The sequence below is a fragment of the Equus asinus genome, chromosome 6 (assembly GCF_041296235.1).
Source record: "Equus asinus isolate D_3611 breed Donkey chromosome 6, EquAss-T2T_v2, whole genome shotgun sequence".
Taxonomy (NCBI): Eukaryota; Metazoa; Chordata; class Mammalia; order Perissodactyla; family Equidae; genus Equus; species Equus asinus.
The window spans coordinates 70,249,459-70,274,452 of NC_091795.1; the positions used below are offsets into that span (position 1 = coordinate 70,249,459).

At 37.9% G+C, this 24,994-nt stretch overlaps 2 protein-coding genes across 5 annotated transcripts in view; one reads left to right on the forward strand and one right to left on the reverse strand.

Annotated features, from left to right (window-relative positions):
• Positions 1-474: 474 nt before the first annotated feature.
• MORN2 (MORN repeat containing 2) lies at positions 475-7,840 on the reverse strand. Its single transcript, XM_014832890.2, has 6 exons — positions 7,667-7,840; positions 5,842-5,929; positions 3,331-3,381; positions 2,808-2,914; positions 1,949-2,085; positions 475-711 (listed from the first exon to the last, which is right to left on the reverse strand). Exons 1-6 carry the CDS (start codon positions 7,838-7,840, stop codon positions 609-611), a joined length of 660 nt encoding a protein of 219 aa, XP_014688376.2. The 3' UTR covers positions 475-608.
• The window catches only part of DHX57 (DExH-box helicase 57), a 51,620-nt gene continuing 32,634 nt past the window's right edge, over positions 6,009-24,994 (forward strand). The window contains exons 1-9 of one of the 4 annotated variants that reach the window (XM_070512211.1): positions 6,746-6,895; positions 7,396-7,435; positions 13,936-14,159; positions 17,504-17,662; positions 18,671-18,856; positions 19,161-19,999; positions 21,568-21,746; positions 23,490-23,611; positions 24,587-24,782. In XM_070512211.1, the coding sequence (XP_070368312.1) occupies positions 13,942-14,159; positions 17,504-17,662; positions 18,671-18,856; positions 19,161-19,999; positions 21,568-21,746; positions 23,490-23,611; positions 24,587-24,782 (1,899 nt within the window). In that variant the 5' untranslated portion in view covers positions 6,746-6,895; positions 7,396-7,435; positions 13,936-13,941. Of the gene's footprint in view, positions 6,331-6,745; positions 6,896-7,395; positions 7,436-13,935; positions 14,160-17,503; positions 17,663-18,670; positions 18,857-19,160; positions 20,000-21,567; positions 21,747-23,489; positions 23,612-24,586; positions 24,783-24,994 lie in introns of those variants that run through there. The other 3 variants (XM_070512213.1, XM_070512210.1, XM_070512212.1) reach the window with 3 other exon arrangements.

Below are 24,994 nucleotides of genomic sequence, written 5' to 3' on the forward strand. Positions count from 1 at the left end.
TAATACAGCCATCCTAATGATTGTGAAGTGGTATTTTATTGTGTTTAATTTGCATTTCCCTAAAGAGTGATGATGTTGAGCAGCTTTTCATTTGCATATTAGACATTTGTATATCTTCTTTGAAGAAATGTCTACTCAAATCCTTTGCCCATTTTTAAATTGGATTGTCTTTTTACTTATATATATTTATATATGAGTTCTTCTTATATTCTGGAAACTAAACCTTTATCAGATATATGATTTGCAAATATTTTCTCCCATTCTGTAGATTGTCTTTTCATTTTCTTGATATTCTCCTTTAACATACAGATACACTTTTTAAGGATGACAAAACTCAGGCACAGGATTAGAAATTGACTTTGCCAAGATTTGAGTAATTCTGCTGTATTTATTAAAATGAGCAAACTCTCAATCGGATCACATAATTTATTTTAAACTAATTATAAGATAATGAAAATAAAGTTCAAAAAGGCATAAGTGAGTGATGGCTTTATTAGCAAAATTATAATATAGAAGCAGTGTATGAAGTTACTTCAGATGACACATTTTACAGTTTTCCTTACAACTAAAAGCTTCAATTATCACATTAAAGCTTTAATGCAGAATATCTACATGTGGAGCTTTAGTCTCAGGCCTGGAGCAGCTGTGAAATGAAAGTTACCACACCATTCTAGTCCTTGGATATCAGTATACTGTCCTTCACCTTCCACCCTGTAATAGTAAAAGATAAGTTTGTTCATTAACCAAGACCAAGAATTTATAGCCCAGATATAAGATGGTCTAGTATATTATGTACTATGTCTGAAGAATCGTATCTTTTCACTTTCAAAGTTTGATTGAAAATCTGGCATCCTGCTTTCATATCTTACAAAAAACATTACTATTCCAAATGAACATTGTCATTATACAATTTTGGCGTCCAAGACTTTAGGATCATATATGCTAAGTTTACACAAAACTGTAACAATCGGTTAAAAAATGAAAAGTTTATATTAGTTCATTCATTTATTCAACAAATATCCACTGACCATCAATTATGTTTGAGGCACTGTGCTCTGTGCTGGTGTTTTGTTAGACTCTTTGGAGTGGTGAAAACACACTTTGCATAAACAAACGGACCTCTAACTCATTTGGTTAGATTTTTCTCTCTTTATTAACATCAGCGGAAAAAGTTTATATATTACTGTCATAGACTTGCACTCAAAATAGGTGAACACTTGTCTACCCTCCTCAAAATGTATTCACATCAACCACTTCATAACAATTAGGTTGTAGGTTGCACTTTCAATTGTGGAGATAATCAAGGGGTATTTATAAACGAACATGAACCTCTGGGTGACATGGCATGGTATTTAGGATGAAGATTAAGTTTGTAATGCTGTGCTCATGTTTCATTTCACTTTCATTTTTCCTACAAGCATATGCTCAGAAAGGATAACAGTGGGTAGATTTCTGCAGTTCGAAAATTAACTAATTTTGCTTACATTTTAAAAATTAGCCTAGTAAAAATGTACACACATATCAGGTCAAAATGAAATAAACAATTATGAAATTAGCCTCAAGGCTGTTTTTTAAAAAGTTTGTCAAGCTATTTCAAGGAAAAGTAATTTTTGGTGTAAATTTTCTCAGTAATTGTGACAAGCTTTCCCTTTCCAAGCTGACTGCAAAAAGTTCTATAGACTAGAGAAGTCAAGAGGAAATAAATGAAAAGTCTAACAGATTATTACCAAGAATGATATCTTCTTTTGGAGGCTCATGATGGTCTTAGCCTCTCTTACAACATTTTCCTCCCCAACATAACCCAACAACTCTTACAAAATACATTATAAACATCTTTGAACTAAATACATTGCAAAAGAATATTTAACATTAACTAAATTTAATATTTAAGCAAACATGGCTGAAAAGAATCTTTTAGAACTGCAGTGACTTTTTATTTTAAGCTCACCTATTTTCATTGAAATTTCCAGTGTACTTTGCCCCAGTTGGGAATGTATAAGTCCCCAATCCATGAAACATATTGTCCTTAAAGTGTCCTTCATATACTGCTCCTGAAAAATGCTCAAGTCTTCCAAAACCATTCATCTGTTTGTAATAAAGGAAACGACCTCAGTAACTAACCTTCAGTTGTCCTAGAACACTTCAAAAGGGTGCACATATGTCTACCACTCAGTTCTTATTCAATCCATCATCATATCACCTTTTATTTCCACAAAAATAAGACAACATTTTTATCATTTTCCTTCATATATATCTCTCTTTGAAGGCTGTCAAGTCATATGTTCCTGATCTGAGACACCTGAACATCTCAGCAGTCCATGATGATGAAAATAGGGGTCCTTGAGGTACCTTGACCATATCAAAAATCTTAAAGGGCAACCAGTTTAGTTATCTATCCCAGGAAACAGTATAAAAATGTCCTAAAGAACAAATATTTATACTCAAGCAGACCTGGATACACATTCTTGTTTCATCACTTCCCAGCTGGGCAAGAAACCTGACCCTGATTTCCCTCATTTGTAAAACAGAAGTATTAATGTTACCTACCTCATGAGGTTGCTATGAGGATTAACTAGAAAATTATGTAATGAGTTTAGTTTACTCAGCGAAGAGGAGATGAGAAAGACAATGATGATGATTAGCTCTCTGCATAGGTTTAATATTACTCATATACATTAAATATAATCATTTGTTATTTTTATTGTATAGTCTATTCATATGTGTTTTTGATTAATGGTGAAATGCCTGGAATCATTCAATCAATAGGATTACTTATTCACTGTCAGTGTTCAAAAGAACAATAATACCTTGTCATCTTTCCAGTTTCCTGTGTAGACAATCCCATTAGGAGTAGTATGAATACCTATTCCATTTCTCTCAAAGATTCCCGAAGATGTTCGTGTACAGTCACCATCTAAACAAGAGAGAAATACTGAAGATTATAAATGAGAACCCTGTTTGACTAAGTAATAAAGTATTTAATGTTCAGGCCTAATCACAACTGCACCCCTATGGGTCTCATTGGCTCCCTAGTACTGAAACCAATGTGGCCACGGATGAGAAGCTCCATGGACCTAGAAGGTCTGGTAACCACTGAGACTCAAGGGCAGGAAGATTCACAGATCTCATAGGTTTCCAAGGCATGCTATCTAGACTTAACATTAGAGTTTAGATCTAAAATCTGTTCACCAATTAGTTTTTCTACGCTATTTTATTTAATGGAGTTAATATCCCAATAGCAGTTTTATAAAATGTGACCATCTCATTTTTTCACTCTTAAGCTATTTAATTTTAGTCTGTATAGAAAAAGTAATTGAAATGTATGCTTACCATATTTGTCTCCATTTGGAAATATAAAGTTTATCTTATACACTTCTGCAGCTGTTTAAGATTTAAGAAAAGTCACATGAATAAATATTTTTACATCATAAGAACTATAACAAATGTGCTTTACGAGTTAACCAAATAGACTCTCTTCATATGATCACAAGCATATCATGATTACTTGGCATTTCCATAGTATAGAGTACGGTCCTGGGAAAATAAATAATTTTGTCTAGATGGTCCATTTTCATTTATTTGTCTGTTTATTATAACAGCTTTATTAAGATATAATTCACATACCACAAAACTTACCTTTCAAAAGCACACAATTTAATGTTTTTAACACATTCAGAATTGTGCAACTATTACCACAAGCTAATTTTAGAATATCTTAATCATCCCAAAAAGAAATCCTGTACCCATAAGCAGTTTCTCTCCATTCCCTTAATTCCCTCCCAGCCCTTGCTCCAGCCCCTGGCAACCACTAATCTATTTTCTGTCTCGATGGATTTGCCTATTCGGGACATTTCATAGAAATGGAGTCATATAATATGTGGTCCTTTGTGACTGTCTTCTTTTACTTAGCATAATGTTTTCACGGTTCATCCATGTTGTAGCATGTATCAGTACTTCATCTCTTTTTATGGCCGAATAGTCCATTGTATGGAAAGAACACATTTTGTTTATCTATTCATCAGTTGATGGACAGTTGGGTTGTTTCCAGTTTGGGCTATTATGAATAATGCTGCTATGGACATTCAAGTGTAAGTTTTTGTATGGACATATATTTTTATTTCTCTTGGGTAGCCTATATGATCTGTGGATTGTCTCAAGAGGTAAGGTAGAGTGCAGAATCTCTGATTTGGCAGTAGGAGGAAATAGAAAGTAAAGAAAGATAGTAAGCAAGGATGGGTAGGGTTGGGGCGGGGGGGGGGGCGGGGGTAAGGGCCAAACAGAATGAGACTGGGATGCAGACCAGGTGAAAAATGAAGAAAACCACAGGGGAAAAAAAAAACTGAAAAAGAAAACCACAGGTCTGGGGGTGGGGGGTGAGGAATCTATGTCTCAGAGCCCTGGGGCATTTAGTGGATTAAAACATTAGAAACTTTTTCCAATACTGAAGAAAACTCATATGTAGAGAAGATAAGTAAACTCTAACTTCTAGGACAATAGCGTCTACTAGAATGTTACTCAAAGTATGATCCCTGCATCAGAGTCACCTGCAAGTTGGCCCTACTCTAAACTACGGATTCAGAATTTCTGTGGGTGGAGCAAAAAAACTGATATATATATATATTTAAAGATTTTTATTTTTCCTTTTTCTCCCCAAAGCCTCCCAGTACATAGTTGTATATTTCAGTTGTGGGTTCTTCTAGCTTGGCATGTGGGATGCTGCCTCAACATGGCCTGATGAGCGGTGCCATGTCCGCACCCAGGATCCAAACCAGCAAAACCCTGGGCTGCTGAAGCCGAGTGCGCGAACTTAACCACTCGGCCACGGGCTGGCCCCAAGAACTGATATTTTTTATTTAAAAATTAATTTAGGTGCCATTTGAGAAAGGCTTGCGGTTCACTCTCTTTGAGAAAACAGAGTTAATAACACAATAGGTAGAAGACTTTAAAATACTGTAACATCCTCAGAGAGACTGGGAGGGTATAGTATCCTTGAGGCAGGAACAGGTGGTTATGAAAAAGAACCAATGAGTCACCTAGGAAATGAATAATATAATTGGTGAAATACAACTCCTTAGAAGGGCTGAATAACAGAATGGACACAACTGAAAAGTAAATTAGTGAACTAGAACAGAAGGTTGAAAATTTTTCCCAGAAAGAGCCACAAAGAAAAACAGAGCTTTCACCTGAGCAAAGCCTTTCTTCTCTCCCCTCAGCCCGACTCCTCTAGGAGCCCCCACAACACTCTGGGCCTATCCCTACTACAGCCCTTAGGACCCTATTAAAATCACGCTTTTGTGCCGGAAACTTCTATCAAGATCCTGGCTCATCTGGGTCAGGGATCGCGGATCAGTCAAATCTCTTGTCTCACCCTAGTGTCCAGTTCAGTGCTTAGTACTTGCTGGTGGGAACCGAACGTCTAGTGAATGAATGGCACTTGGGAAGCAATCGTTAAATGCTTTTTAATCAGAGCACTTGATCATACAAGAAACCGAACCGTTTTCAATTGCCCTTAAATGGTTCCACATTCGAAGCTTTGAATGTTAGAGCTAAAGGGAACCTCAGAGATGGAGATCGTCTGGCGCCATAGAGGAAACTGAAACCCAGAGAGGTTGGCACTTGCCTAAGGTGTCACGACAGCGAATCAACGGCCGAATCAGAGCTGGAATCCAGGTCTCCTGATCCCAAGCCAAGAGCTCTCCGGCCCCCACCCCAACCCCAGTGTAGACGCTCAGGAAATTTGTCACAGCCGCACCGGAGTTACCAGGGGCCGAACTCTGGCTCAACAGGAGTTTTTCTTAAAGACGCCTTACCCCGCTCGGGGCGTTGGGACGCGGTACTCACATGACAGAGAGGTGTTGGAGAGATTTTCTTGACTTTGCGATTCCTCCTGGGCCGCCAGCTCTGCGACCCGCAGGGAGCCAAACGCTAGCTATGCGCCCAGTGCGACTCGGTTGCTGTGGCGACTACGCACCTCTCACCCGGAAGCGAATATCCGAGGGGTGAGGCTGAGCCAATCAGAAGGCGCCTGGGTTGTGCAGCTGCAGCTGGGCCGCGGCGGGGCCGCCCCAGGTGAGATCCGTGAGGGTGGCCGAGCCCTGGCGGGACCTCTCGCCGCTGGGCGCTCCCTCCTGACAGCCGCTCCGGGAAGCAGCGCTGCGAGCCTGGTACGGCCTCCACTTCCGCGGACAAGGAATGTGTGTCCGTGTGCGTGCTCTGTGCGTCGCCCTGTTTGTCAGTGTGTAGACCTTTCTACTGCCTCCCTCTCCAGGAGTGGTCAGAGCCTGAGCACCCTCCCGGGCCGGAGGGATCCAGCCTGTCTAGCTGGGGCCGGTGAGTTTGGACCGACGGGATCCCAGGCCCTGGGACCGGGCCCGATGGGGGTCGGCAGCTGAGGTTGCCCACGCGCACGCTGGAAGCGGGGTAACTGAATTCAGGCTCGGAGCGGGGTAGAGGATTGGATTGGAGGGGCTCAGGCTTCCTTTCTTGTCTCTCTCTCCATCTCGAGTGGTTATTTGGGGGAGAGGATTGGGACGATGTGTGCTAGAAGAAAGGTACCAGGTCTGGGTATCTGCCTGGAGCTAGATATATGGGATCAGTCAGAGATTTGCCTGGGAGGGGAGTGGTGTGTGGTCAGCTTTCAGTGCCCAGCTTGGTGAGTCTGTGTCTGGGAGGCCAAACTTGGGTGTGAAACAAAGGATACTCTTCCTCTGTCCACGCTGAAGAAAGGTAGTTGGAATGTTCCCAGGCTAAATGGAATAGAATAGTGGAATCTATCCATGTGGCTTATACAACCGAATTCCTGTTCCCTGGAAAACGTCTGGAGAGAATCGTATTGGATACAGCCAGCAAGTCTCCATTCAACTTTTGAGAGTAGATCTCAGACCAGATTGTAAAGGTAACATTTTCTGGGTTGGTGTGAGACAAGTTGTTGATGGCTCTTTAGGCAAGCTAACTGTGGCTTGGTCTGGTTGGCTACCCCCTATTTTCTTTTTTAAACAAAGCACAATATTTTCTTGCTTTTTCCTAATATTTCTTACTACACAAACTTACCTGGGCTGGGTGGTTTTTGAGATGAAGCTCTGATCTTTCTGTCTTTTTCTAAATTTTAGAAATAATAGGTAATTATTGATGCACAACTTTACGAAATTCATTTTGTCCCATTGTTTTGGTCTCCCATTAAGCTTTTAATGACCCTGCATTTTTGTAAGTATATGTGTATGTACCACTGTTTTTACAGAAGACCTTGAGGTAGTTGGACTTCTTTCTTACGACCTTATCTAAGAGGATCTAAAGTCAGAGCAAACTTGTAATGATGGAGTTTTAAATTTGGATTGGAAAAGTATATTAATCATATTTTTTCTTTTCTATATTTTATGGTGTTTTGACGTCTTGCAGGCCTAGCTGGCCAGGAGGAAACTGCCCTTCCCAGGGCTAGGTAATTAACAACTCATGTGTGACCATGCCTTTCATATGCAAACCAGCCAATCTTATATCCATACTACCAACCTCGTCCTTTATCTAGTTCTCACACCCAAGCCAGTAGTTCCCTGCCCTTGATCAATCCTAGGCCAGGTACCAGGCAACTAGGGACAGCCGCTGTGCCCCAAAGTCTGCTGGAATTATTCAAACCAGCCAATACTAACCTGTTTACCCTGCCCCACCTCACCTTTCTGGTGGAAACCCCAAGAAAGACTGTGGTCGCCTTCCCTTGGCTCCTCCCTGCCTCCTCGGTAACACTGGTGCTTCCCCCTGGGGCCTGGTGTGGCATGGCATGCCTCTCCTTTCTAGAGAAACTGTGAGTAACATTTAACTTTTCTCTCAATGGCATTGACCTCTCCATGTTGTCACTCAATCACGTTTATAAATTAAGACCCAGGCACAAATCAAAGAGGGACTGGCTTATCATTAAACTTTGAATTGACGGTAAAAGGTACAGGTGTGTGGGGATAGGGGGTGATACGATGGAAAGAATTTCAGCTTTGGAGTCAAATGGATTGTTTCAAACCCTGACTCCAGGCTTTGTTTCTATAATTGGTGACATTAGACAAGTCATGTAATTTATCTGTACTCTAGTTTCCTCCTCTATAAAATATAGAAAGCAATAATTATAAGAGTTTTAGAGGATTAAATGAAATAATCTTACCTCTCCCCTCAGTGCAGACTTGTATATCCGCCTACCTTCTACATATCGTCATTTGAGTATCTAATAGGCATCTCATAACATATCCAGTCTGAACTTGTGACGCCACGCCAAATCTTTTCCTCCCCAATATTCCCGTTCTGAGTACATGGCACCACTATTCACCCAGTTAACCTAGGCCAAAAAATATTGCAGTAATTCTAGATACTTCTTTCTCGTACCTTTCATCCAGTTCATCTACCTTTAAAGTACGTTGAGAATCTATGACCACTTTTCAACTCAACTTGCTCTCACCCTAGTCCAACTCACTGTACTTTTTCTCTAGTCTGAACAGCTGCAGTAGTTTCCTAACTGGCCTCCTGGTTTCTCGTCACCTCTACAGTCTTTATATTCTTCACATGGCAGCTAGAGTAATTGTTTTAAAACATAAGTCAGTCATATCAAGCTTTTGCCTCAGCTCTCTGGTGACTTCCTGTTAAATTTAGAATAAAATTCAAAGTCCTTCCCAGGGCCTTTATGGCCCTCTCTACTCTCTGACCGCATACCCTTTCCTTACTTCACTACAGACCCACCAGACTCCTTACGTTTATCTAGCCCAGTGCACTGAAGATGTTCCGCACTTGGCACCTTTGCATTTATTATCGCTTCTGCTTAGAATGCTCTTTTCACGAATAATTTCATAGCTCATTATCTCAGTATGTTCGGGTGTCTGTTCAAATATGATCTCAGAGAGATGACCACTCTTATCTGACCACTCTATCTAAAATAACAGCCTCAGAGTTTTTCTTTTATTTCATAGCACTTAACTGATATTATATATCTGTTTATTTGTTGTTTGTCTTACCCTCTAGAAGGTAAGCTTCATGAGGCAGGAATTTTGTCTTTTTTGCTGTTATATCTCTAGGATCTGGCACATAATAAGTGCTCAATAAATATTTGTGGAATGAATAAATAAATGAATGAATCTCCATTCTCGTATTAGTCATTTATTCAACTTTCAGTCATTCCACAAATACATATAAATCCTGCTATATGCCAGACACTGTGTTAGAGGTGTATTCGTAATCAAAATGTACATAATCCTTGCCTTCAAAGAGCTTTCTGAGAGAAGGAGGAGAGAGAGAAACATAAACTAAGCCCTAAATAAATATGTATAATTATGAAGGATTTTGAAGAAAAGAATGTCAAGACCTAGTTTAATTTCCACATATTTGTGAGTTTCCCAAATTTTTTCCTGCTTTTGATTTCTTATTTCATTTCACTGTGATTGCCAAAGATACTTTGTATTATTTCTCTTTTTTAATTTATTGAGGTTTGTTTTATAGTGTAGCATATGGTCTGTCCTGAAAAATTTTCCTTGTCCACATGACAAAAATATATATTGGGTAAGGTGTTTTATAGATGTCTGTTAGGTCTAGTTGGTTTGTACTGTGTTTCATGTCTTCTGTTTCCTTGGTGGTCTTACATCTAGTTGTTCTTTACCATTGTTGAAAGTGGGTTATTGAAGTCTCCTACTGTTATTACATTGTTTATTTCTGTCTTCATTTCTGTCAGTTGTTGTTTCATGTATTTTGGTGCTCTGTTATTAAATGCATATTTGTTTATAGTTGTTATATCTTCCTGATCGATTGACCCTTTTTTCATTATGAAATGTCCTTCTTTATCTCTAATAGCATTTTTTGCTTTAAAGTTTATTTTGTCTGATATTAACATAGCCACTTCAGCTTTCTTGTGGTAGCTGTTTGCATCATTTATCTTTTTCCATCCTTTTACTTTCCATTTATTTGTATCTTTGAATTTAAATTGATAAATAAATAGCATATAGTCATATCATGTTTTCTTATCCAGTCTGGTAATTTTTTTATTGAATTGTTTAATTTATTCACATATAATGTTATTATTGATATAGTGGGATTTATGTCTGCCATTCTACTTTTTATTGTCTATATGTCTCACGTCTGTTTTGTTTCTCTGTTCCTACTTTACTGCTTTCTTTTGTGTTCAGCCATTAAGTGAATATTTTCTAATGTAATATTTTAATTTCTTTAATGATTTTTTCACTATATTTTTTTAAGTTTTTGCTTTCTTGTTTAGCGTCTGCTCCAGGGTTTATCATCTACATTTTAACATGTCAGAATCAGCTTCACATTTATAGTAGCTCAATTTTAGGAATATATAGAAATGTTACTCTCATATACAGTCATGTGTCACTTAATGACGGGGATACATCCTAAGAAATGCATTGTTAAGTGATTTCGTCATTGTGTGAACATCATAGAGTATACTTACACAAACCTGGATGGTATAACCTACTATGCATCTAGGCTGTATGATAGTAATCTTAGGGGATCACCATTGTATATGTGGTCCATCATTGAATGAAATCTTGTTGTGTGGCATAGGACTGGAGCTATATTCCTTTCCCCTCCTTTCAGTGGTGTTACTGTTATACACATCACATCTATTAATATTACAAACCCAGCAATACATTGTTATGAGTATTACTTTACCATTGGTAGTTATTTTTTTAGCCCAATACTACTATGCTCCCACCAACTTGCTTCATGCTATTATTGGCAAATATATTACATTTCTATATATTATAGGTCCAATATTACATCATATACATATTATTTTATATAATTGCTTTTAAAATCGGTTATGTAAAGGATAAAAATATGCATTTATACTTTTTAAAAATATAATTATGTAATTACCTTTATAGGTGTTCTTTATTTTTTTGTGGGGGTTCAAATTACCATGTAAGGTCACTTGCTTCAACCTGAAGAACTTCCTTTAGTATTTCTTGTTAAGTAGGTGTGCTGTCAACAAATTATCTGTTTTCATCTGGGAAAGTTTTTATTTCACCTTCATTCTTGAAAGATAGCTTTTCTGGATATAGGATTCTTGATTGACAGTTCTTTTCTTTGAGTACTTTGAATGTATTATGTCACTGCCTTCTGGCCTCCATTATTTCTGCCAAAAAGTCAGCCATTAATCTTACTGGGGTTATACCTGTAAGTGACAGGTTGTTTTTCTCTTACTACTTTCAGAATTTTCTCCTGTCTTTAACATTCCGCATTTTTACTATATTGTGTCTGTTTGTGAATCACTTTGTGTTTCTCCTACTTGGAGTCCTTTGAACTTTCTGGATGTGTAGGTTATTGTCTTTCAGTAAATTTGAGAAATCTTCTGCCATTATTTCTTTGAACATTTTTTGCTCTTTTCTTTGTCTCGTATCTTTCTCTTGCTCACATTATGCATACTGCTGACTTTGGGCTTAGTTTGTTCTTTTTTCTAGTTTCTTAAGGTGTAAATTTAGCTTTACTTGAGATCTTTCTTTTTTCTTAACGTAGGCATTTATCACTACAAACTTCCCTCTTGGAACTCCTTTTGCTGTATCCTATAAGTTTTGTTATGTTGTGTTTCCATTTTCAGTTGTTTCAAGATATTTTTTAATTTCTGTTTTGATATCTTCTTTGACCCATTGGTTGTTCAGGAGCATGTTATTTAATGTCCACATATTTGTGAGTTTTGCAGTTTTCCTTCTGTTATTGATTTACAGTCTCATACCATTGTGGTAAGAAAAAATGCTTGATATGACTTCAATATTCTTTTTTTTTCCCAAGTAATTTTATTGGGATTATAATGGTTTATAACATGGTGTAATTTCAGGAGTACATTATTGTTTATCAGTTCCTGAATACACTTCATCATGTTCACCTCCAGTAGTGCAATTTTTATCCATCACCATATATATGCGCCCCTTTAACCCTTCCCCCCCTCTCCCGCAACCTCCTTCCCCTCTGGTAACCACTAATCTGTTCTCTTTATCCATGTATTTGTTGTCTTCCACATATGAGTGAAATCATGCAGTATTTATCTTTCTCTGTCTGACTTACTTCACTTAACATTATACACTTATTTCGCTTAGCATCATAACATTTGTTGCAAACGGGACAATTTCGTCTTTTTTTATGGCTGAGTAGTATTCCATTGTGTGTGTGTGTGTGTGTGTGTGTGTGTATATATGTGTGTATATACACCACATCATCTGTATCCATTCAGCTATAGATGGGCACTTGGGTTGCTTCCACATCTTGGCTATTGTGAGTAATGCTGCAGTGAACATAGGGGTGCATAAATCTCTTTGGATCATTGATTTCAGATTCTTTCGATAAATACCCAGTAGTGGGATAGCTGGATCGTATGGTATTTCTGTTTTTAATTTTTTGAGATGATTTCAGTATTCTTAAATTTGTTAGGACTTGTTTTATGGCCTAACATATGATCTGTCCTGAAGAATGTTCCATATGTGCTTGAGAAGAGTGTGTTTTCTGCTGCTGTTGGATGGAATGTTCTATATATGTCTGTTAGGTCCATTTGGTCTAAATTACAGTTCAAGTCCAATGTTTCCTTATTGGCTTTCTGTCAGAATGATCTATTCATTGTTGAAAATGGGGTATTAAAGTCTCCTATTAGTATTGTATTGCTCTCTATTTCTCTCTTCAGATATGTTAATATTTGCTTTATATATTTAGGTGCTCTGATGTTAGGTACATAAATATTTACAATTGTTAGATCCTCTTGATGAATTGACCCCTTTATCATTATGTAATGATCTTTTTTATCTCTAGTTACAGTTTTTGACTAGAAAAGTCTATTTTGTCTGATGTAAGTCTAGTTACCCCTGTTCTCTTTTGGTTTCTATTTGCATGGAATATCTTTTTCCATCCCTTCACTTTCAGTCTATATATGTCTTTAAGCTGGAGCAGTTGTGTTGTGGGCAGCATATAGTTGGGTCCTGCTTTTTTACCCATTCAGCCACTCTGTCTTTTGATTGGAAAATTTAATCCATTTACATTTAAAGTCATTATTGATAGGTAAGGGCGTACTATTACTATTTTGTTGTTTCCTAGGTGTTTTATAGATTTGTTCCTTTCTACCTCTCTTGCTGTCTTCCTTTGTGATTTGACAATTTTCTGTGGTGGTACACTTTGATTCCTTTATCTTTTGTGTAGCTACTATAGATTTTTGCTTTGTAGTTACCTTGAGGTTTACATAAAACATCATACGGGGCCAACCTAGTGGCATAGTGGTTAAGTTCATGCAGTCTACTTCGGTGTCCTGGGGTTTGCAGGTTTGGATCTAGGGCATGGATCTAGCACTGCCTGTCAAGCCACACTGTGGCAGCATCCCACGTAAAACAGAGGAAGATTGGCGACAGATATTAGCTCAGGGCCAGTCTTCCTCACAAACAAACAACAACAACAAAAACATCATACAGTTATAATATTCTATTTTAAGCTAATAACAACTTAACTTTGATCCCATACAAAATCTCTGCACTTTTACTCCCCCCAGGCAAAATCTGTGAGCCAGGGCTGTGTTTCTGAAAGTATGTATGTAAATATAAATTTTGTTTATCAAATCATATTAAATACATGAAAACATCTCTTTTCAACTAGAATTTTTTAAACCCTATACCAGACCTAACTAAATCAGAATATAAGATTGGGGCCTAGGCACGTGTGTTTTGAAACTTCTCTGTGTGTTTCTGATGCACATCCCTGGTTAAGAAATCTCTGTCAGAGAAACTCACTAAATATTAATCTTGAAGGGAATGTGCTTGTAAATCTTTTGTGAAGCAATTTATCCATGCTTCCTTTAAATTGGCTGTTTTAAAATGTCCATTTTCCTTTATTTCTCTAAATTATCGTATATCCATAACTTTGACAAAGGAATATTATACTTGTCTGATTTTATGATATCTGTATTACTTTTTTCTCTTGCAGGTGAAAATGAGTTCTTCAGTAAGAAGAAAAGGCAAGCCAGGCAAAGGAGGTGGAAAGGGGTCTTCTAGAGGAGGAAGAGGAGGCAGGAGTCATGCTAGTAAATCTCACGGAGGCGGCAGTGGTGGTGGTGGTGGTGGTGGCGGCGGCAATAGAAAGGCATCGAGTAGAATTTGGGATGATGGTGATGACTTCTGTATCTTCAGTGAATCAAGGCGCTCATCCAGGTCATTATACTGTTTGAATGTTCTTCTTTATCTATTCATCAGTCCATGGGCACTTGGGTTGCTTCCACATCTTGGCTATTGTGAATAGTGCTGCAATGAACATAGGGGTGCATAAGTCTCTTTGAATTGTTGATTTCAAGTTCTTTGGATAAATACCAAGTAGTGGGATGGATGGGTCATGTGGTATTTCTATTTTTAATTTTTTGAGAAATCTCCATACTGTTTTCTATAGTGGCTGCACCAGTTTGCATTCACACCAGCGGTGTATGATGGTTCCCCTTTCTTGACATCCTCTCCAATATTTCTTACTTTTTGTCTTGGTGATTATAACCAGTCTGATGGGTGTAAGGTGATATCTTAGTGTAGTTTAGATTTGCATTTCCCTGATGATTAGTGAGATTGAACATCTTTTCGTGTGCCTATTGGCCATCTGTATATCTTCTTTGGAAAAATGTCTGTTCATATCCTCTGCCCTTTTTTTTTTTGTTGAGGTTATGATAGTTTCCAACATTGTGAAATTTTATTTGTCATTCATCTTATAGGTGCACCCCTTCACCCTTTGTGCCTGCTCCCCTTCCCCCGGTAACCACCTATCTGTTCTCTTTGTCCATGTGTTTATCTTCGACATATGAGTGAAATCATATAGAGTTTGTCTTTCTCTGTCTGCCCGTTTTTTGATCGGGTTGTTTGGGTTTTTTTGTTGTTGGGTTGTGTGAATTCTTTATATATTTTGGAGATTAACCTCTTGTCAGATATATGATTTGCAAATACGTTCTTCCAGTTGGTGGGTTGTCTTTTCATTTTGTTCCTGGTTTCCTTAGCTGTGCAGAAGCTCTTTAGTCTGATAAAGTCCCCTTTGTTTATTTTTTCTTTTGTTTACCTTGTCTGAGTAGACATAGTATTGGAAAAGATGCGTCTAAGACTCATGTCAAAGAGTACATATCATACATGCTTTTAACTTAAATGAATTCAACTTTATACATTCAGGGAAAAAAATGAAAACAAATAGCATTTAAGTAGTTTAAACTTGCCGTTAAATGAATCTGGGCCCCATGGTGAGCAAGATATGGAGGGAGGAATATGCTATTCCCTCAGTCAGTCTCAGTTTCCAAGTGCTTTTTCTAGTTTAAGCCTGATACACTGAAATGTGAAATGTAAATAGATGTTTTTCATACATAGTCCCTAGCATAATCAAGTACGTCATCAGCTATTCAACCAAAGAATCTACATTTTTCTCTATTCTAGAAGAAAAAGGATCATTTTGGACATATTGAGAGGTAATATATCAGTCTCAAACCTGACACCTTTTTAAAGAGTCATCCAGAATAATTTTAAACTTTATTTTCACTTTAGCTGCTGATTTAAGAACCTCACTTCTGAGTTATATGCAGCTCACTTCTTTTGATAACGTAGACATTATAGGTTCTTAGAGTCTTAGACTTTCATTCAGCAAATATTTACTGAGTGCCTGCTGTGCACCAGGCATTGTTTTAGGGACTCGGATTACAGCAATGAATAAAATACTGTCCTTCTCTTCATTGAAGGAGGTTTGAGGTATAAAGACCATAAACAAATACAGAATATGTCAGGTGGTAAGTGCTTTGGAGAAAAATAAAGAAGGGAAAAGGGGATAGGAAATACCAAAATAGATTTCTGGTATTTTTAAATAGTTGCTATTTTGTGCAGCATGATCAGAGAAGTCTTCTCTAATAATGTGTCATTTGAGCAGGGACAAGAAGGAAGTGAAGAAGTGAGCTGTGAAGCTATCTAAGGGAAGAGCATTCAAGGCAGAGGGAACAGCAAGTGGGAAGTCCCTAAGGCAAGAGTGTGCTTGGAAAGTTTAGGAAATGGCAAGGAAGTCATGTGGCTGGAGTGGATGGGTAAGAAGAAGAGTGATAAGCAGATAGATCTGAGAGGCTACACCGTGTGTGACTTTATAGGCCGTTATAAGGACTTTGTCTTTTGCTTTGAGTAAGATGGGAAGCTGTTGCAGGGTTTGAGGCAAAGGTGTGTGACATCAGTCACTCTGGCCAGAGTTGCTGCTACTCAATATATGCCTTTATGTGAATTAGAAAATGGTGCCCCCTTTTTTGGGCAATTATAGCCCCAGGATGCATGGCTTGGCAAACAGAGCATAGACTGGATTTTAGCTCTTGCTGTCCCCTCCTCCCTTATCCCCTTCTCATCCCCACCCTCCTACCCTGCCAGGAGACGCTACACAGTGTACAGTCTATACACCCATACTCTAGCCCTGCCTTAGGGTGCTGTGTGGAGAAGAGACTACAGGGGCATGTGTTGGAAGCAGGAAGACTGGTTAGGAGGTACTTTCCAAGTGGAGATATCATAGACAATTTAATATATAAGTCTGGAGTTCAAGAAAAAGAACGAGACTAGAGAAGTAAATGTCTGAGTCTTCTGTGAATAAGTGCTATTTAAAGCTATGAGATCGGAGGAAATAGAATATAGATAGAGAAGAGGTCTGAACTTTGAGCCCAAGGGCACTGTAGGCTTTAGAGCTGAGAGATTAGGAGATCAAACAAAGGAGGCTGAGGAGGAGTTGCTAATGAAGTGAGAGGAAAACTAAGAGAGCACGGTTTCTGGAATTCAAAGAATAAAGACGTTTTGAAGGGGAGTATCGAAAATCTAATTTCCAACGATGAAGGTTGGTGAAATAAATTCCCGTATATCTATATGTATATGTAACCATTTAAAATTATGTTGTAGGAGAATATTTAATTTTAGGGAAATGTCAGTTTTATTTTGATAAGAAAATAAAGCAATTATAAAAGATTATATATGCTGTACAATTTTATAAAAAAGTATATGAAAAAGAATGATGTGAATTAGGATGACTTCTGTTTTCCTCTTCTTTACTTTTCATGTATTTATTGTTTTATTTTTGTAATCAGGAAATAATGATAATTTAGGTAAATATTTCACATATAGGGCCTAGTATTCACAATTGAGATGAGACTCTCGATTGTTTTCAGATTGGGTACCTAAAATAGTATGAAATAAATACTTTTCGGGTGTAGCATATTTCCTTGAAAGTCCTCTAGTACACAGGGAGTCATCATAGCATTGCTGTTTTCAGAGGATTCTTGAGTTAGTGAAGCCAGACTTAATGATTAAGAATCAGATCAGGGGTTTTTTTTTCCAGCAGTTCCAATATAATGAAGTGTGGAAAATACTGTAGAAAATGGACAGTCTCTTCACATTCATTGTCATCTTTCATAAGATACTTGACAGTCCAGTTCGCATTGTATGTATATGGGGACTCTGAGGAGAGTGTAAAAGTTCTGATCACAGTTAAATGTGCAATTTTGTCCATGTGTCATTTGCAGACCTAGCAACAGTAGCATAAGAAAAGGAGAGGCACGCCCCAAATGGAAGCCCGAAGCCAAGGTGCCCCTTCAGACACTACATATGACTTCTGAGAACCAGGAAAAAGTGAAAGCTCTTCTCCGAGACCTGCAGGAACAAGATGCAGATGCTGGATCTGAGTAAATTATTTTGTTTGAGTAAATTATTACATTAAGGAAGATCTCTTGGTAGTGTGAACATCCTGTGTGTCTTTGGAATTCTGTATCTTTACTGATCCTGTTGTGGCTGTATAAGAAAGTGAGCCAAGAGAAATGCAAGAATAATTATTCAGCAACAGTTTTGGAATGAGTTTGTTTTGCAATATCTGTGAGCAGTAGTACAGATTGCCTTTTCATCTTTATTTTTTTTCTAGGACAGTGCCAATATGGATTTAGTAATTGATTTATTGACAGCTTTCCAAATAAAACCTTGTAGTGAACAAGTAGAAGTCTTGTTGTGGGAGCAGATATTGAGTTGAGCAGATGAAGTCTTAAGATTACACTTCTCATCACCATCTGTCTAAGAGAAACAATTTTTATTCTTGTGGCTTTTTTGCTTTGTGATTTCAATTGGAGAAGTTAATTCTTTCCATTTACCAGAATTAATGAGTCGTCAGTCAAGAACAGCTCAATTTCCATCCTATCTACAAATCTCTTATCTGTCTTAGGTTTAGGAAGGGTGGTTATACATCAGAGCCAAAAATTAGGGATGGTTTTTATGAATGAGAAGAGAGAGAGAGGAGCCAAGGCTTCTATGGTTAGGAAAACAGGCTCAGGGGTCAGACTGCCTTGGTTAAAATCTGTCGTTGCTCTTTACTGCATAACCTTTGACAGTTACTAATCTTCTCTAAGTTTTAGTTGATCATCTGAAAAATGGAAATTCCAATAGAATCTGGTAGAGTTATTGGAAAGATTTAAAATAGACAGTACTTATAAGACACTTAACATAGTACCTAGTGTGTAGTAAATGCCCAATAGATGTTAATTGCCAAGATATAAATTAATAGGTCAATAAAAGATTAAATCAGTGACTGAATAGTAGTCAGGATCCTATGTCCTTTGGCTTCTCAAATTCTTACATTCTTGCTAAATTTCTTTTGAAGTAAGTAGAAATTAGAATCTAATATGTGAAAATGTTACCTTTGCCAGAAGAGGCATTTCTGGGGAGGAGGAAGATGACGAGCCTGATTATGATGATGAGCAGTACTGGTCAGCTGGACGAGAAGCTTCCCTTGTTCCTGACGCTGATCCTTTGGAATATGCTGGCTCAGGCCTGGTGGAGCCTTATAATCCAGAATTTGCAGTCTCAACATTTGCAGTGCAAAAACTCTCCAGGTGATTGCTTTCAACATTTATGGGAGTTGGTGGAGAATTCAAGGAAACTGAAGTCATGTTATAAACCCAACTCCTGCTCCTTGAGTACTTTCCTATGGTGTGGGTTCCAGCAGTGCCTGATGTGCCTAATATCCTCCCTTTTAGGATAGGGGATTAAGGAGGAATTAATATTGTCAGAGATGCTTTTTCAAAATACAAACCCTGCCTATGTATAGTTATAACTTCACATAAATGTATTTAAATGAATTTCACTTCTGTGATTTGATATTACTCAGTCTTTTTTGTCCTGTTTCGTACTTGGCAGATATGGTTTCAACACGGAACGCTGTCAAGCAGCCCTGAGGATTTGTGATGGAGATGTGGGGGCATCACTAGAACATCTTCTCACCCAGTGTTTTTCTGAGACGTTTGGAGAGAGGGTGGAGATCTCGGAGGCAGTTGCCCGTATAAGCTTGGATGAGTGTGTGGAACAGCGTCAGGAAGAAGCATTTGCTCTCAAGTCAATCTGTGGAGAAAAATTTATAGAAAGAATTCAGAACAGAGTCTGGACCATTGGACTAGAACTGGAGTATTTGACAAGTAAATTCTGCAAATCCAGGCCAAAGGAAAGTACCAAAAATGTGCAGGAGACTTCACTTGAAGTCTGTAAATTTTACCTCAAAGGAAATTGTAAATTTGGATCAAAATGCAAATTCAAACATGAAGTGCCCCCAAATCAAATTGTTGGAAGAGCAGAAAGAAGTGTCGATGATTCTCATCTTAATGCCAACGAAGATGCATCTTTTTTATATGAACTTGAAATTCGATTTTCTAAAGATCACAAATACCCCTACCAAGCTCCCCTCGTGGCATTTTATTCCACCAATGAGAATCTACCTCTGGCTTGTCGTTTACGTATTTCTGAGTTCCTTTATGGCAAGGCCTTGATATTTGCAGAAACTTCAGAACCTGTTGTATATTCTTTGATAACCCTTTTAGAGGAAGAATCAGAAATAGTCAAGTTACTAACAAATACCCATCACAAGTACAGTGTTCCTCCTGTGAACCCTCTGCCAGTATCCTCTGCAACCAGAGTAAATAATCCTGTCTGTCGTAAACCAGTGATTCCAAATAATTCTTTTGGTTCAAATCAAACTCCAGAAGGTACGTAAGGCATTGATCACGTGGATGGTGTTGTAGAGCGGGGCTGGTCTAGGATCTCCCAGAGATCTTAAGCAAGTCATTCTCCTCAGTCCATGGGCAAAACGGCGTGAGAATCCCCCGAACTATGCCCTGACTTTAATTGTAAGGCCTAATTTTGTCATTGTGTTTGAGCTCCCTGAATTTAAAGTGTATAGATGATAAGTTTATTCTAGCAGTTGAGGGTCGGAAGAACCTCAAAGCATCTTCCTAGAAAATGTGTTTCATTTAACTCATTTGGTCAGATGTTTGCTTCTGATACTTTATATGGGATTACTTTCAAATGAGTTTTTAGAGTTCTTTCTCTTTCTATACCACTATCCTTACCCTCCTGCTTTTAGTACACCAGACCCCCAGAATTCTTCAGAGTAGGGTTATCTTTATGAATCCTTAAATCCTCAAATAAAGGAATGTTTATGCAAGCTTCTGGCTTTGTCCAGACCCAGGTTTGCTGTACAGATACTTACACCACAAGTAAACCCTCTTTTCAAGGTTCATCAGAGAATTCTCTCTTATTTGTTGCCATCTTTCTTTCAGAGAAGCAAGTTTTTATTATTTCATAAGCGTTCCTAGGTAAACATCAATAAGTAGAGAACAATGAAGCTGTACTGAGATGTGGATGCTGGACAGTTGGCTGGGTTTACTCACTGGCCACTTGACTCACTCCCAAGTGTGAGCTTCTAGCCTATAGGATTCAGATGTATTCCTCAAGAAATGACAAATTGTGTGTCATGGACTTTTTTTTAAGTAACAGCTTTATTGAGATATAATTTACATACCATAAAATTCACCATTTGAAAGTGTACAATTCAATGATTTTTAGTATATTCACAGAGTTGTACAACCATGACCACTATCTAATTCCAGAACATTTTCCTCACCCCAAAAAGAAACCCCATACCTGTTAGTGTCACTTCTCATTTCTTCCTTTCCCCAATCCCATCAGTCATGAATCTACATTCTATCCCTGGATTTGCCTATTCTGAACATTTCATAGAAATGGAATTGCAATATGTGGCTTTTTGTGATTGCCTTCTTTCACTTAGCATAACGTTTTCACAGTTCATCCATATTGCAGCATGTATCAGTACCTCATTCCTTTTTATTGCTAAACTGTATGCCATTATAGGGATATATCGCATTTTGTTTATCAATTCATCATTCGATAGACATTTGGATTGTTTTATGTCATGGAATGTTAGGAACACTTGCAAATAGTTGAAACTTTCAGTTAATTGCTTGAATGTAAAAAGTCTACTGGATTAATAAGTTGTGCCGTGATTGTCTCTTCGTTTTTAATTTGATTTAACAATAGCCACTTATACTTGATTAAAGTTTATTTGAAGATGCATTTTAAGTTCTTTAGCAGTGAGAGTAGTAGTATCGAAATGAATGAACCTACTTTATTCAAGCTTTAACTTTTTCTCCGTTTTATGATTTTTGTTGTTGTTGTTACTTTGTTAGACAGTGACTTCCCCCTTTGCTAAAGAAAGGGCTCCATATCGCAAATGTTTCCTTTTATCCCCTTCAAGTTGAAAAAGAATCAGAACCTGAGGAGGAGACAGATGAGGATGAAGGTCCTGCACCAGTTATAGTGGAGAATGAAAGCTATGTGAACCTTAAGAAAAAGATTTCCAAAAGATATGACTGGCAGGCAAAATCAGTACATGCTGAAAATGCTAAAATCTGCAAGCAGTTCCGAATAAAACAGGTAGGGTGTTCTGAGAGAACGGCTAGCCTTGCCTCCCTAAGGTATGGATGAAGGGATTAGGAATTAGGAAACTTTGGCTACCCCGCCTAGTATACTTTTGGTTCTTTTTCACTCTGAGTGGTCAGAGTTCTGCATGCCACAGCAAATTTGGGTGCATGTTCTACATAGTTTTGAAGAATTCAATGGCTGGTGAAAATGAAATATATACATATATACCAAATATTCTCAGAATCATGTGGCTTTGATACTGTTGACAATCTGATAAGCAAAAGAAAAATTAATACTGTGATTTACGTTAGAAAAATCAGTGTGGAAAGGGAGAAGGATAGGGAGGGACTCTTACCCCATTTCAGAGGCTCACAGGATAAATAACTTGCCCAAGGTCACACAACTAGTAAGTGGCAACACAGGGGTTCAAGCTAATTCTCTCTGTTTCCAAAGTTTATGTTGTTTTTACCCCATTCTCATGAAGATCATTTTAAAAGAACCCATAAGTGAACTGTTAGGGCAGAGTTGGATCTAGGACAAAGGTGAGTTGCTTAACCAGTTTGGGGATCGAATTAGATGCTAAGGGCCCTTCCAGTTCTAAAGTTCTATGAATCTCATTTTTGATACAGTATAACACTATCACATATACTATAGTGCAATACCCATAGAACATCAGAATGAATACAAAATCATACCATAAACAATAATGTGGTAGAAACGAAAATTACATATTCAATTTGATCAGTGCGTTTAGAGGTGATAAATTTATATGATAAAATTATATGCAGAAAATGATGTATAAATTTCTTACATTATTCAAAAATATATCGATAATGTTATCATGCAGTACAGTGTTTGTAGCATTGGCCATTAGATGTCAGACTGAGTTACATAGATGTAGTGACTGGCCAAAAAGAACCCTTTAGTGAGTGCTCTTAGTATTATTGATTTTGATGAAAATCTGATATCGTGTAGAACTATGCTGTCCAGTGTGGTAGCCCCTAGCCGCATGTAGCTATTTAAATTTAAATTAAATAAAATAAATTTAGTTCCCCAGTAACACTGGCCACATTTCAAGTGCTCAATAGCCACCTGTAGCCAGAGGTTACTAAATTGGACAACGCAAATATAGAACATTTCCATCATACAGAAAGTCTATTGGACAGTGCTGGTGTAGAGACTCTTGCTAGGAAGAGCTGGATAGTTGTTAAGCAAGAGACATTTATTTCTCTTAAGATCTTTCAGTTTGGGGCCGCCCCGTGGCCGAGTGGTTAAATTTGCGCGCTCAGCTTCGGCGGACTGTGGTTTCGCTGGTTCGGATCCTGGGCACGGACATGGCACCACTCATCAGGCCGTGTTGAGGCAGCATCCCACATGCCACAACCAGAAGGACCTACAACTAGAATATACAACTATGTACTGGGGGGCTTTGGGGAGAAGAAGAAGAAGGAAAAAAAGGAAGATTGGCAACAGATCTTAGCTCAGGTGCCAATCTTTGAAAAAAAAAATCTTTCAGTTTATTCGGCTGTAGGAAAACCACACAGATTCCACAGCTTATTCTGGCTGATTCTCTGAGCAGCATTCTGACTAAAATCATCAGCATCTGACCCCGACAAAGCTCTGCAATTTCTGTCTCTGAACAAATTGTTAAAGAAAAAGCGGAAAGGGTAGGCCTAACTATGGGACTCCAGATTCAGAGCTTTGTGAAAGGTGATTCAAAGTAATCCAACTGATCCTTATCTTTTATTATATTAGGCTTCCAGACAGTTCCAGTCGATTCTGCAGGAAAGACAATCACTCCCTGCTTGGGAAGAAAGAGAAACCATTCTTAAATTGTTGAGCCAGCATCAGGTGCTTGTTATAAGTGGTATGACTGGGTAAGAGTGCAGTTTATTTGTAATGCATGTAAATATGATATATGTACCCTCGTTATCGTAACCAGTTCTACTTTTAAAAAACCAGTAGCTGGTGTTATTTGTGCTTTTTCCTGTCAAATATTAAATAATATTTCACAGACGCTAATATTGCAATTTCTGTAACCAACAGCTAAATTACAAAAAGCAAAAACAAAACTCAGAAATCCATCTAGGAATTTGAAGGCGTTGTACACCTCTACCTTGAGACAATTTTAAGGCAAAGGCCTCGCTAAAGGCTTTTAGCAAGGTTCATTTTTAAATATAAAGGGTAGTTCCAGAACATTTAGCTTGAAAACTTTTTATCTTCTAAATTTATTCTGATTTCCTGAGAGCTTTTATTTGTTCTTTTGAAAACACCTTAGGGCCCATTATTTTGTTTATTTCACATTCTCCATATGTTATCCAAACCTATTTAGCGGGGACAAATTGCAGGCTTAATATAGTTCTGTATTCAAGGGTATTCAATTTAATAATTACATGTGTGCCCAGACTCACTGGTATGGTAGTAACTTTGTCTTCCAGTTTCTTTTCTTTTTAGCTTCAGTCCACTTTTAGCCAAATCAATACACATCAAAGGGGAAAATATAAAGTATTTTAAAAATCATTAGCTAATACTCCTATTTCTTTAGGATTCATATACAGAGTTCTCATTACTAGAAGCATTTACAGACCTTAATCTAATGTTTATTTAGGAGTCCCAGTTTTACAAGTGATACTACACTATCATTTGACTGCCTCGTTGATCTGAGCGCAAATTCCTAGGAATTACGAGCTGTAGGTATTAAGTCAGTAGGTAGGTTTAGAAGATCGGTAAAGCTGTACAACTTTTATTCTAATTAGCTTTCTCACTTCCCTCATTGCATATGATTGCTTCTTTAGTTAACTAGCGCTTGAACTAGCACTCTCATTTCAGGACTTATTTGTTTTGACATGCAGATGTGGGAAAACCACACAGATTCCACAGTTTATTCTGGATGATTCTCTGAATGGACCACCTGAGAAGGTGGCTAACATCATCTGTACCCAGCCCCGACGAATCTCTGCGATCTCTGTCGCTGAACGTGTTGCTAAAGAGAGAGCAGAAAGGGTGGGTTTGACTGTGGGATACCAGATCCGGTTAGAAAGTGTCAAGGTTTGTATGCTCTGCTTTTTCCCTGATAACAGAAATTTACAGTTTTCACGTATAAAGAATTCTTGGGGTCTGGAGACTCATGGACAATTTGGGATATATACTTCAGTGGGGCTGAAGTCCTTTTAGAAACGTTCTGGTATAAGAACTCTTATTTGGGTGTACTAATTTCCTCTATAAAGACCTTGTATTCTTTACGGGCAGAAGTGATCTAT

Excerpts from the sequence above, each read along its gene's own strand:
- MORN2 (XM_014832890.2), bottom strand. The coding sequence starts at position 7,840 with ATGGAGAGGTCAATGCCATTGAGAGAAAAGTTAAATGTTACTCACAGT. Across the intron at positions 2,086-2,807 it reads GAAACTGGAAAGATGACAAG|ATGAATGGTTTTGGAAGACT; the intron begins GTATTATTGTTC and ends TATTACAAACAG. Across the intron at positions 712-1,948 it reads GGAAATTTCAATGAAAATAG|GGTGGAAGGTGAAGGACAGT; the intron begins GTGAGCTTAAAA and ends TTACTATTACAG.